Source organism: Harpia harpyja, chromosome 17, assembly GCF_026419915.1.
Source record: "Harpia harpyja isolate bHarHar1 chromosome 17, bHarHar1 primary haplotype, whole genome shotgun sequence".
NCBI lineage: Eukaryota > Metazoa > Chordata > Aves > Accipitriformes > Accipitridae > Harpia > Harpia harpyja.
This window is the reverse complement of record NC_068956.1, coordinates 19,932,747-19,947,240: the sequence shown is the minus strand read 5'-3', so window position 1 is coordinate 19,947,240 and position 14,494 is coordinate 19,932,747. Positions and strand designations below refer to the sequence as shown.

Genomic DNA, 14,494 nt, shown 5'->3' with positions numbered 1-14,494 from the left:
GTGTAAAGTTTGTTCCTTGGAGCAACACAAAGGGTTATATTGACCTTAGCCAACATGTAACTTGGTGATTGGTGAAAGTGAAGGATCCTGCTATATCCATAGGATATTAATCAAGTGCAAGTTCACAGATCAGGACAAGAATAAAGATGCATTAAACATGGCTCAACAAAATTGGTACTCTCCGCTTCTTACATGTTTTAACTCTTAATTAAAGAATGTTTCTGTTTAACAGGTCAGATGGAATAGGGAAGCATAGCAAATTGCCTATACTGCTTTATGTAGTCTAATCTTTAAACTTGTGTGTTTTTACAGCCCAGAAGACTTTAAAGCATAGAAGAGTAAAACATTTTGGATATGAGTTTTGCTATGATAACAACAATGTTAATAAAGACAAACCTTTACCTGGAGGTGAGAACTTGCCTATTAAATCACACTTATTTTGCATTGATGTTTGAACCACTGTATAAAGCCTTTAAGCCTCACTGAGATATGGATGTGAGATCCTAATTAAAGGAGAGGTGAGATCCTAATAAAAGGAGAGCCTTCACTGTATCTTAAGCACACACTGAGCAGTGCTTTTAAATGACATCCATTCCAAATTACTGCAAGTGCTTGAAGCTTGTTTTGCAATCACTTGCAGCCAGGCATTGCTGCCCTTTGTTGAGGTCCAGTCAAATAAGGTTTTTGGGACTTTAATTGTCATTCTTTTTTAGCTTTTGTTTCATAAAACAATTGTGTTACAAATTACATATTCTTTGTTTGGGAGTTGAGATGTATACTGCTATGTATATTTAACTTGACTAGCTTGAGGCTTGCTGGATGCACACCAAAATGAGATTTCCTTTGGTCTGAAAGCAATTTTACAAAGGCTTGAATAACTCTTATTTGGAGTTGAGAGCTGTGAGTCAGAGCAAAGTGAGTGAGTCATCATATAGTCTTAGATTTAAAAATGGTAAAATAGGGGAGTTAACACCCAAGTTTTATAGGAATTTTAAGGTGATGCGTGTGTACTGGGGTGGATGTAGCTTCCAACAGAAGGATTCTGGTTACATTGTGATTTTAACAGTGAAGCTATATAATCATAAAAGCATTGATATTTGGGCTGCTCTCTAGTCTTACAGCTAGACTATTTTGTGTGAGAAAAGCATAAACACTTCATTAGGGGAGAACAATTACAAAATAAAAATCAATAGGTTCATGGAAGGGCTGTTACTGACATGTTTGTGAGTGTTACCTCCAACAGAATTTTACAGTGAAGTCCTCAGGTAAAATAGCAAACCAAAGATTCAGTGGAGGCCTGTAACTTTCATTCCTGTTTCAAGACCAGTTTAACTTCAGCATGTTTTTTTGGTGATATTTAATTTAATTCAGTAACAGATTTTTAGGGGGTAAATTTTTGAGAGAGCTCTCTGCACAACTTCTGACTTTCTGCATAATAATTTTGCTTCTTGACTGCAACTCTTTTACCGTAGTTGGTGGAAACTTTGCTTCTGATTTGATATGCTTTTATTTATGTGTAGACATAGGGCACTTTGCATTTGTAAGGAGTGATCTGCTTCTGAATGCAGAGGCCTTGGAGGAATGGCCTTTCTAATGGTGAGGTGTTAAAAATACATCGAGCTTGCAGATCAGGCCTCCAATTCTGATGTGTGTGTTACAGCAAATGCAGAGTGATCGTTATTAAAGATGGACTTGCATATCTATGAAGCTGTTTCTATGTATTTTGTCCAGTTATTATGTTTATTGTAAAAAGAAAGGATAAAAATGTAAAAAGCTATCCTGTCTTGCTTACAGTTTTGTTTTGTATAACTAGGTCTTCCTGAAATTTGTGACCTATTCTTGGAGAAGTGCTTGAAGCAGGGTTATATCAAACATAAACCTGATCAACTGACTGTAAATCAGTATGAACCTGGACAAGGTAAGTTTATTTGTCCTTCAAAAATTTTGAGCTCTTTACCTTACATTGTGGTTTAACCCTGGTAGGCAACTAAGCACCATACTTGCTCACTCCCCCTCATTGGGGTAGGGGAGAGAACTGGAAAGATAAAAGTGAGAAAACTCATGGGTTGACATGAAGACAGTTTAATAAGTTTAAAAAAAACCAAAACAAACAAAACAAAAAAAAACCCCCAAAACAAAACAAAGAAAAACAAGTGATGCAAAAAAACCCCCAAACAGTTGCTCACTACCAGCCAACCAATGCCGAACCAGTCCCTGAATAATGGCATTCCTGGTAAACTTCACCCCTAGTTTTATTGCTGAGCATGATGTCATATGGTATGTAATATCCCTTTGGTTGATGTCCCAGCTGTGTCTCCTCCCAGCTTTTCTTGTGCCTCCCTGGCTAACTTGCTGGCAGGGAAGCGTGAGAACTGGAAATTACCTTGATGCTGTGTAACTAAAACATGTCTGTATTATCAACACTGTTTTGATCACAAATCCAAAACATAGCCCATACTAGTTACTGTGAAGAAAATTAACTCTATCCCAGCCAAACCAGTACAACTTAACTGAAAATCAGAAGAGAGTAGCATCTAAATGTGACATGGTGTAGGGACAGGATTTAAGCACCTGCTTAAATGTATTTCCTCTATGACCAGAAAGTCTTCATACTGATTTCTGAACCTGGGAGCTTGTGTTTAGAAGTACAGTTTTTGATACCACTATTATGGAAGTTGATGGTGTTTCAGAGTCCATGGCTGTAGCATGGAAACTAACCATAAAAAGATACAGGAATAAATAGTCATACTTGGTTTTGTAGTCAAGTGCATTTTTTCACTTCAAACTCTTCTTGCTCCCTGTATTGTGCATACAGTCTCCAGGAAACCTCTTGCTGTTAGTACATGTAATGTAATGTTAGTATATGTGATATACGGACTCTTAAGTATGATCCAGGCAGTGTTCCCTTATCTGAGGAATAAGAAACTCCTCTGCTTCTGTAATCTTTCCCAAACTGGAGACATCTGAAGAGAAATTTGCTTCTAATCACACCTCTAGGGAATAAATCAAGTGCTATGCTTTTTGCTAAGGTCGATCATCAAGGCTAAATATCTGGCTTGCTTTCTAGAGTGGATATCTCATTTGTCCATAGGAAGAAAGGACAACAGCCTTTTTTTTTTTTTTTTTCTTTTTTCCCCAGAATTAATGTCTGACAGCTAATGCAGTATCTGCCAAACAAGGGTCTGAAAAGCTGATCCTATTTGTTTCTGTATCTGACAATCTGTTAAACTGATACAGTAATGTACTTCTGGCTGGGACATCAGAGGAGATTAGTTAGAATTGTAGATTTCTATCAAGAATAGAAGCAGAGTTTTTTTGAAAAAAAACAAACCCAGAGCAAAATACCTTTTCTTAAGTGCAAATTGTTAGGATATGAATGAGCACAGAGTGCCGTCAGATTAATACCTTTAGTATCTGTGTTCTGAGCCAGCTTGTCACTGGACGTTACACTTGAGATTTTAAGAAGTGACTGATGACTTTGGGTATCTAAGCTGTAGGGGCCACACTTAAGACACATTAAATGAATTCCTTTTTGAGGGCACTTTTTTCATTCAGGGTCCTAATAATGTTTAAAGTTGTAGATTTATGCCTGAAAGTTACCATCCACTTTTGAATGCTTAGGTGACTGTCTCTTACTATGTGCTGCATATATGGTGTATAAACAGCAGGTAGGTAGGTTGGTGTGGTCTTGATTGAATTGTCTGGGTGATGCTGAAGAGATCAGTCAACGTTCTCCTGTTGCACGGTGAATTGTACTGACTTCAGTGTGCATCTGAAGGCAGAGTTGCAGTGCTTTATACTGAGGCAAAGTTATGATAAGCAAACACAAACAGATGTGTGTCCTTGGTTTTCAAGTTGTAAAAGGGAACTAGGCCTTAAGCCTCATTGTTTCTAAGACTATTCATATCAGACATATAACTAATGATTAGAGATTGTTTTAGATGCGATTAATAGAATGCAGGTACTTATAAAACAGTATGCATAAGTTGCTTATTTGTCCCTTGTGTAGCCCTCACCATGGCTGGCTTAAAACCCAGTCAAGCTGAATCAACATAAAAAGGATCATACATCTTAGACCTAAGATATAAGAATAGATAAGTGATTAACTTTAGAGTAAGATGAATTAATAAAACAACCTGAGTGATTCTCAGAAATTCAAAGGTGATCTTTGATGTGTAAGAAGATAAGTGACTGTGGTGATGAGAGACCTTCTGCCTACGACCACTAACTTCAGAAGAACCAGGACAAGACAATAAGAATCAGTTGAGACAGGAAAATGTATTGGACTTTTGAAATCACTGGAGAATAGAGAAGTGAGAGTTCATGGAAGAACACCTAGAACTTCTTTTGACAAATCATCAATTGCATATTGTTTTTAAAATCATATATATATATAGGTGTTTTTGAGTTACCTTTTGCCATTCACTGCGGTGGTGGCCCAACTCTGAGTTGTTAACAAAGCAAACCTAGAGAAACCCATGACTGAAAATTCTTTAACACAAGTCTTGCTGATTTTTCTATCAGATTAAATGTTTACCTCGTAAAACATTTGTATTGCTTTCACTGAACGTAATGGAATTCAGAATATTTACATCTGGAGGTAAAATCTGGCATATAATAAGGATACTTTATAGGGCTGACTGACAGTGTTAGGAAAAAATGTTTTCAGCTCAGGAATTTGATAGTGTCCAAAATTAACATGGGTAGAGTTTTTAATAAGCAAATATAACTGTTTTGGTTTGGGTCACATAAGAGTTACTCTATCTGTCTGTGCCTGCTATGGTGTCAAAGGAATGCACAGTTGCAGTTCTCCCAGGCTATCTGCTGACCTTGCTCTGCTGCTGACTACAGTTCCCCACCATGCGGTGAGATCTTTCTGTGGCATGCACACTGCTGTTTCAGCACTTGGTGTTAAAATGTGTGGCATGAGCTGCAGGAAATGGCAGTTTCTTTCCAATTAGCAGATCTGAAATAAAAAAAAAAAAAAAGAAATTGCTGTCCCTTTGGCAATTCTCAACTATGTGTGTCTACTCATACACATGCCAACAGATGTACTACCCAAGGGTTGGCCTAGCAATGGTGTGTGGAGTTCTCCTGGGAACTGCAAAGCAGTGCCTGCATTTATGGTAGTAGGTCCTAAGCACCTGAGACCCTTAGCACAGTCATTTGCTTAGCAATAGAGGGCGTATTTGGGATGATTCCTTCTCTGTGAAGAAAGTGAGGGAGAAATACATGATCACAGATGAACTAAGGCCCAAAATCACCTAATGTAGCATAACTGCTAGTGCTAACTGCTAAACTGCCTAAGAGGAGAACATAGTGATTTCAGGTGCTCTCTGCAGCAAGGAGAGCAATTTGGCATCTTCAGAGGGTGAGTGGGGCCTTTGGGTGCCCTGAACTGTCTTGTAGATATTTCCACTGATGATACAGGACACTTGTGTTAACTGTGTGCATCTAATCTGGGCATGTAAATTGGACAATTGTCCTGAATTCTTTTGGAAGGCAACTCCCTCATTTACGATTTTGCTTTTTCAACCGTACATCCCAGCTCTCTATATGGACATCATAGAAACAGAGCTTGCTAATAGAGATAGAATTCTATTATTATTATACTGACCTTTTTGTTTTTTGTTATGCAGGAATTCCTCCTCATATTGATACACATTCCGCTTTTGAGGATAAAATAATCTCTCTCAGTTTAGGAGCTGAGGTAAACTTCATGTTTGTATGTGTTTTGATGATGCTTTACTGAGAGGTTTCATTTTTATATTGTTTAATACAAGTTAATTTGATTTTCCGTGGTGTCTGTTCACACTCATCTGAGTTTAATATAAAGCATGTAAGGTAATGTGATATGCTAATTAAATAAGTAACTGCAATGAGATGTCACTGGAAGATTTGCCAGTGATAGCAGTGATACCCGATTTTTAAATCTTAGCATCCAGTTCTCCATCGACCTTCCTTCATTTTGTATTCATCTTAGAAAGCATATCACTCCTGTTTATGTTGCTACTTCCATTTTTCCCTGTGTCATCCCCTGTTCCCTCTGGTCTGCATAAGCCTGCCATTATTTTTATATTCGGTACATCAACAGTAGGATAATGTAGATGTATTACCTGTAGAAGGTCCAGTCAAAGTCTGAACCCTACTGAGCTAGTCGTGGTGCAGGCAGAGATAGACTCTCATCTCAGCAGCTTCCAACATATGCAGATGATGTAGAGAAAGAGTGGGAAGGGAAGTGGAAGAACAGTTGAGTAGCATGAAGTCATGCAACATATCAAGAGTAGAGCTGAAAACAGTCCGTATCATCTAGTCTCAGTGCTCTGATTAGTGTCTTTACTCTATTTGGATTCATCTGCTGCCCATCCATGTTTTACAAATTTAGTGTTACCTTCTCTCCCTTAAGCACTACTGCAGCAAGTCTTGGCTACTTGGCCTTCTGTATTGGGTTTGCATGGCAAGGTTTTGGTAGCAGGGGGCTACAGGGGTGGCTTGTGAGAAGCTGCTAGAAGCTTCCCCCATGTCTGATAGAGTCAATACCAGCCGGCTCCAAGTTGGACCCACTGCTGGCCAAGGCTGAGCCCATCAGTGACAGTGGTAGTGCCTCTGGGATAACAGATTTAAGAAGGGGAGAAATAACCAACCTGCACAACAGCAACTGCTGCTGGAGAGACGGGTGAGAATATGAGAGAAACAACCCTGCAGATGCCCAGGTCAGTGAAGAAGGAGGGGGAGAAGATGCTCCAGGCGCTGGAGCAGATTCCCCTGCAGCCCGTGGTGAAGACCATGGTGAGGCAGGCTGTCCCCCTGCAGCCCATGGAGGTCCACAGTGGAGCAGATATCCACCTGCAGCCCATGGAGGACCCCATGCCAGAGCAGGTGGATGCCCGAAGGAGGCTGTGACCCTGTGGGAAGCCTGGGCTGGAGCAGGCTCCTGGCAGGACCTGTGGCCCTGTGGACAGAGGAGCCCATGCTGGAGCAAGCTTTCTGGCAGGACTTGTGACCCCGCAGGGGACCCATGCTGGAGCAGTGTGCTCCTGAAGGACTGCAGCCTGTGGGAATGACTCATGTTGGAGAAGTTCATGAAGGACTGTACCCTGTGGGAGGGACCCCATGCTGGAGCAGTGAAAGAGTGTGAGGAGTCCTCCCCCTGAGGAGGAAGGAGCAGCAGAGACCACATGTGATGAACTGACTGCAACCCTCTGTCATGAAATGGAGTGGTTTGGACCGCTTAAAGAATCACTTCCAATGGTATTAGTAAAAGAAAAATTATTTAATAAGAATTTATATAAAAGTGCGACTTCACAGGATGCGATGGCAAGGCTCACTCTATTACTTAATACATGGATGAAACGTACACAGGAAAATTAAGTTAGAATCAGACTAAAATTAGGTATACAGAGACCAAAAATGCAATAGGGTAAAAGAGAAATATACAAAGAAAAATGGAGTTAGAATTGATTTCTTGTGACTTTGTACAGAGATCGGGAATGTAAAAAGGTAAGGGAGACCCTCCTGTTGAGTCACGAGGTTCAGAGAAGACCCACTTGTTTTCTAAACTGTCAGAGTCTAGGTGCAGCTGGATCAACTCCTAGTCCCAGACTTGGTCAACGATTTATATCGAAGTGGATTATGAGTATAATAACAGCCTGAGAGTCATTCAGTTGAATAAAGTTCATGGCAGTAATTTAAGTATAGATTTGAAAAGTGATAACTTGTAATATACTTGCTATAGTGTATTCAGGTTAGTACACATACATGCATAAAGGCACTAAGAGATACATAAGCAAGTAGAAGAGGTATACCTGTTAAAAATTCCCCTTGAGTTCAGTGAAAATATTCATGTCAAATGCTTTGGCATCTTTCTCAACAGGTGAAGGGTCAAGCCTCAAGGAGCAAAGAGTATCAGCCCAAGTCTTGTTGGCTTTTGGTGACAGACCTCCGGTCTTCACAAACTTAAAAGTTTGCGAGCTCTGAGAGGCGTCTCGCTGAGAGGGAGATGCAGCCTGCTGCAGTCCAGGAGAGCTCAAAGGGTCTCACTTAGTACTGCTGTTTTGAATCTTTATTCTGGGCTTTGGCATCGACTTCCTCTTTTCTTACAAGTTGTGTAGTGAATGTGGAGCTCCTGGGACTAGGGATGAGTCTAAGGAAGGATCACTTTTTCATTAACATGTGTGGCAGTGGCACATGTGTGTTCTTGGTTGCTTGAAAATGGAGTGTCAGTGTTGCCAGTCCTCTCAGCCTGACCATGGATGTATTTGTCCACCATTCACAAAAGCATCCACTCTAGAGAGGAACATCTGGGATTAGTCGTGAGGGTGGTATGCACAGTAGCAGTAGAGTTCTTACTACTTTTGGAATCTCCCAATCTAGGGGCTACTTCCTCATGTGGCTTCTGCACTTAGCCTTGTCTTGGAGATCATGTATTCTCCTCTGTTCAACTGCAGTGTTGTCTGTAACAGTGTCAACACCTCCATGCTAGGTAGCACATGGGAACATCCATTTCTTTGATGCAGTTCCTCTAGGAGAAGGGCTCTAATTGATCTTCTGTGCAGTTTATCCATCCTAAGTTTAATTTCTCTAATACATGCTGAGCATTCAGAGCAGCACAGCAACAGCAGATGATCCCAACTTACAGCTTTTCCTATGTTGATCTTGTAAATAAAAAAAAAAGTTAGTTTACTTTATAAAAACTATATTGGTGCTGTCGTTTCACATATTCTGCCTCAGTCTGCAGGCCCAGGCTTTCTTACCCTTTCAATTTCAATTAAAAGGCTGACTCTGGCACAAATGCTCTGTTACATCATTGATGAGGCACCATAGGCAGTGCATTTCTAGATGATTATATTACAGCACACCTTTGTGATGGTCTCAGAGATGGCCAAAAGCAGAATGATTTTAATCACCTGAGAAGCACAAGCCTTTCTGGGAAGTGGACTGCCTGGAGCATTATGATGCTGTTAAAACTTGGAATGTGTACATTTCAATCAGGGAAACAGCCAGACTTGGGCCATTTGTAGGTATTTCAGGCATAAGCATTGGATACAGTCTGTTAGTTAGCTCCTAAGTTTCAGTGCCTTTTCATAATGGGCCATTAATGGGCTTTTCAGGTGCAGACAATCAAAGCACATGTGTAGTAAAACAGGCCAGTGGCCTATGAAATGCTGCATTATTTAATGGCTTTTCTTTCTGGTACTTTTACAACTTTTAATGATTTCTTTTATGTGTTTTTGTGCACTTAGCTCTTAATCTGATTTTAAAATGTAAGTATCAGTTGCAGTAATATGTGAGTTAGCTATTTTAGGAGTGAAGCCCCCTACTCTATTCCCATTAAAGCTTACCATGTACGAAATTTACACACTCTGATAATAAATAATTGGAGTTGCATATACAGCAGCAAACTTTAGTAATGTATCTTCTTCTCACTATAGTGTGATGTTTTGGGGTTTTTTTTCACCTGAATAGGTTAGGCTGCAACATAATGGAAAACATACATAAACAAAGTTGTATGTCTTGTCCTCTCTCTATTCTCCTAAACAGTAAATGCATACATTTAAATAAAAAGTGCCATAAAGAAATAAGCTTCCAACCTAACTGGTTCTGTATCCTATTTCAGAAGTTGGCTAACCAGACACTTCAGAGGAAGAAAAGAAAGCAGGTGTCGTGGTTTAACCCCAGCCAGCAACTAAACACCACGCAGCTGCTCACTCACTCCCCCCCACCCAGTGGGATGGGGGAGAAAATCGGGAAAAAAAAGCAAAACCCATGGGTTGAGATAAGAACGGTTTAATAGAACAGAAAAGAAGAAACTAATAATGATAACACTAATAAAATGACAACAGTAATAATGAAAGGATTGCAATGTACAAATGATGCGCAGTGCAATTGCTCACCACCCGCCAACTGACACCCAGCTAGTCCCCCGAGCGGCGATTCCCCGCCCCCACTTCCCTGTTCCTATACTAGATGGGACGTCCCATGGTATGGAATACACCGTTGGCCAGTTTGGGTCAGCTGCCCTGGCTGTGTCCTGTGCCAACTTCTTGTGCCCCTCCAGCTTTCTCGCTGGCTGGGGATGAGAAGCTGAAAAATCCTTGACTTTAGACTAAACACTACTGAGCAACAACTGAAAACATCAGTTATCAACATTCTTCGCATACTGAACTCAAAACATAGCACTGTACCAGCTACTAGGAAGACAGTTAACTCTATCCCAGCTGAAACCAGGACAGCAGGATACCTCATATAGTTTGTTCTTATGCTAAGTCATGAAAGAACTTTTCTTTTGATTGTCTGTGTGCTTGTTGTGGTTTAACCCCAGCTGGCAACTAAGCACTACACAGCTGCTTGCTCACTCCTCCCTGCCCCCAGTGAGATGGGGGAGAGAATCAGAAGGAAAAAAACTTGTGGACTGAGAGAAAGACAGTTTAATAGGACAGAAAAGGAAGGGGAAATAATAATAGAATATACAAAACAAGTGATACACAATACAATTGCTCACTGCCCACTGACTGATGCCTAGCCAATCCCTGAGCTGTGGTGGCCCCTGGCCAACTGCCCCCAGTTTATATACTGGGCATGATGTCATATGGTATGGAATATCCCTTTGGTTCAGTTGTGTCGGCTGTGCTTGCTGTGTCCCCTCTCAGCTTCTTGTGCACTCCCAGCCTCTGCTGGCAGGGCAGTGTGAGAAGCTAAGTCCTTGACTTAGTATAAACACTACTTAGCAAGAACTAAAACATCAGTGTGTTATCAACAATATTGTCATCCTAAATCCAAAATCCAACTATACCAACTACTAGGAAGAAAATTAACTTTATTCCAGCTGAAACCAGGACACTTGCCCTTCCAGGATTTGAGTTAGGCAGATTCTACTAACTAATAACTAAGATAAATGCTTTGGCTTATGAAAAAGAAGTCTGTGGCAGAGCAGGGGACTAAACACAAGTGCCTTCCTAGCCTAGTGCCTTAGTTATCAGCATAGCTTCTCAAACTTCTTATATTATCTTCACACAGCCACAGAATTGTTTAGATTGGAAGGGACCTCTTGAGGTCTCTGCTCAAGCAGGGTCAGCTAATGCAGGTTGTCCAAGACTTTGTCCAGCTGTGTTTTGAATATCTCTGCAGATGGAGACTACAGAACTTCTCTGGGCAACCCGTTGTAGTGTTTGACCTCTGTCACAGTAAAAAACCCCTGTTTTCTTGTGTTTAGGTGGAGTCACATGGGTTTTAAATTGTGCCCATTGTCTCTTGTCCTGTTTGTGGACACTACTAGGAAGAGTCTGGCTCACTCTTCTTCATTCCCTCCCATCAGCTATTTATACACATTGATAAGAGCCATCTTAACTGAGCCTGAGCCATCTCTTCTCCAAGCTGATTGGTGCCAGCTCTCTCAGCATCTCCTCATATAAAGATATGCCTTAATCATCTTCATGGCCCTGTGCTGGACTTGCTCCAATAAGTCCATATCTTTCTTGTAGTGGGAGGCCCAGTCTCAACACTGGACACAGTACTCTAGATGCATCCTCACCAGTGCTCAGTAGAGAGGAAGGAGCATCTCCTTTGACCTGCTGGCAGTGCTCTTCCTAATGTAACTGAGGAGACTGTTGGCCTTTTTTTCTGCAAGAGTACGTTGATGGCTCATGTTCAACTTCTTGTCCACCAGGACCCCAAGGTCCTTTTTGACAAAGCTGCTTTCTAGCTGATCAGCCCCCCTGCATGTAGTCATGCATGGGGTTACTCCTGACCCAGTGCAGGACTTTGCACTCCTCTTGTCGAGCTTCATGAGATTCATGTTGGCACCAGTTGTCCAGCCTGTCCAGGTCCCTCTGAATGGTGGCACAACCATCTGGTATATCAGCCGCTCATCCCAATTTTGCATTGTCTGTAAACTTGCTGAGGGTGCATGCTGCCCCATCATTCAGGTCATTAATGAAGTTGTTAAACAGCATTAGCCCCAGTATCAACCCCTAGAGTACTCCACTAGTGACATGTCTCCAGCTGCACTTTGTGCCACCGCCATCTTCAGTGATACCTTGCAACTTAAATCGCATTATTGAAAATCAGTCTTTTCCTCAGTGGCGAATGACTTTATCCAGTAACAATGTGCTTTGTACTATTTTGTTAGAGGAATTATTGTAAGTTTAATTTGTTTGTGCAAACTTGATTTATGTTGAAAAAGAAATAGTTATTAGCCTGTGGTATATATGTTCATTTTAAATATGAACATACAATCTTGAGAAGAAAATAAGGGCATGATTCTTCACAACACTGCATTTGTCTTGCACCAGATAACCGATGGCAATCCAAGTTCTTACACTTGTATGAAATGAGGCGGAAATGTAGGTATGAGAGTCTCTTCCCATGTTCAGTCACATGGAACAGCTTTGTCAAGAGGCACAGAGAAACCAAGTGGCTCAATTTTGTTCTAGTTGGTGCAAAACATTGTGTTTTGGGGAGTTTACAAGACAGATTAAACTTGATTTGAAGGAGAAAAATCTCACTATTACTTTGTACTTCTGCCTAGCTTATAAAAACCATTAAATAGTTTGAGGGCAAAGCAGCGATATGTCTTGTACCTTAATACTCCAGGAAAAGTGAGGGTCTCAGCCCAATCACTTCTCTGTTTTTGACCCATTTCTTTGGCATCTCCTGGGAAACTGCAGAATAAAGTGAGACTTCCAGAATGTCTTGTGGGCTTGTAATGGCATTTTATAAATCACCACATTCACCCTTTCTTTATAGGAGCTGATACACTGAAAATGTTAATGAATATCAGTTTCAATGTTGTGTTATTGAATACAACTTTCTTTAATTCAGAAGTTGTCATAGTAGGAGAAGACAGGCAATGGGGTAAATGTAGTTCAGAGTGATTTTTATTAAGCTTAATGGCAAACCATATGTCCTGTGTCCATGAATTTGAACAAAGTACTGCAAAACAGGGAACAGTCCTTTCTGTTGAGAATTTTCTGTTTTTATTTGAGTTAGGTGTTATTTTCAGTGCCTCCATTTGGTGTCTCTAAAGATATGTAATTTTACAGTACTTCATCTTGGGAACCTGGCCAAGTTTGCAGCTGTCTCAAAAAATCCTACTTAAAGCCTGTGCCAGATTTCCTTTTGCAGGTTTGCAGCAGGAGCTTGATCAATATTGAGATTTCTGTTTTTCAGCTTTTCCTAATTTGCCATTTTACATGCTGTCATGTAAGCCTTGATTCATTAGAATTTTAGAAATACAGAGGTAGCATTTCTATAATGAGCTAGGTAGTGCTATGAGTGTATCTAACCCAGGAAAGAATTTTCCCTTCCTGGCTGCATATCTTACCCCCAGTAGACACCCTGCAGTCCCTCCTCATCAGCTCTGCCCCGTTCTGTCCAAGACTGCTGTGGGATACCCACTGCCCCATGCCAGAGGGTGAAGCGCAGTCATAGTTTTCCTGAAGGGTGCGTTGTGTTGGCACCATACTATGATTTATGTTGTTCTGTCCCATTTTCCTAATATCCAGCCCTGATGTGGAAGCCCCAGGCTTGTCATTCTCTTCTCCTTAGCTTCTGCTTTTCCTTCTTGAATGCCTTACTCTGCTTCCTATCCCTGTGCCTTGGCCTGGCAGAAGGCTGGGATAAACACTGAGAACTGCCGTGACACGCTGGCTAGGACCCTGACCTAATGTCTGCGAAAGGGAAGCTTCAGGGTTTTGAGTCAGATCTGTGGCTCAGGGTTAAACAGTGGGGCTGTGTGTGGATCATCCTTGACCTCTGCCTAACTTCTGTTCATCTGAACACATATTCATCATGTCTTAGCTTGCAGATATTAAGTGCCTTGATCTGTAAAGAAAAGATGTGACTCTCTTAAGCCTTGAAAGCAGAGCAATGTTAGAAAGAAAAACTCCACCAGACCTTTTGAAATATGTGACTAATGGTTGTTCTAGAACTGATAGAATGAGGTATGCTGCTATTACTCATCTCTCAGGCTGATAATTGACCATTTTTCCAACACTTTTGCTTCTTATCTGTTCTATTTCTAATCTGTCTTGGTTAATAAACAGAAACCTGTAGTTGTTATAGGAGCAGCTGTTTCTGTAATAGCTGCTTGAGAGAGGCTACCAGAAGCCTTTAGAAAGTCTAGATTGTACCCAGCCTTTGACAGTTAGCACCTGTTTCGTGTCTTGTATGAGCTCTAACAAGGTAGGCAGGCACTGGATATTGTTGTGTTAACTTTGTGGTCCCAATCTTATTTTGCTTATCTTGGTTAGTTGCTGATTTAGTTTCATTTATTGTTTATATTTACATTGCTTTATTTTTCTTTTAAGGGAAGGCAGAGAGCATCTTACCTACTTAAAGAGTTACTCTGGTAGTGGCTACACCAAAGTTTTTTCTCTGTCCATGCTAGCAGCATGATTGTAGTAGGTGAGAGAGGAGTAATAGCGATCAATATTTAAAGAGAGATTGGATTGGCAGAACCAAAATGTCTCTTAACCTAAATGGAAGACATTAATTT

General features: G+C 40.8%; 1 protein-coding gene across 5 annotated transcripts in view; it reads left to right on the top strand.

Annotated features, from left to right (window-relative positions):
* The window catches only part of ALKBH8 (alkB homolog 8, tRNA methyltransferase), a 54,168-nt gene that overhangs the window by 10,236 nt on the left and 29,438 nt on the right, over positions 1-14,494 (top strand). For all 5 annotated transcript variants that reach the window (XM_052812747.1, XM_052812744.1, XM_052812745.1 and 2 more), the window contains 3 exons: positions 313-408; positions 1,814-1,918; positions 5,640-5,710. In XM_052812747.1, the coding sequence (XP_052668707.1) occupies positions 313-408; positions 1,814-1,918; positions 5,640-5,710 (272 nt within the window). The remainder of the gene's footprint in view (positions 1-312; positions 409-1,813; positions 1,919-5,639; positions 5,711-14,494) is intronic.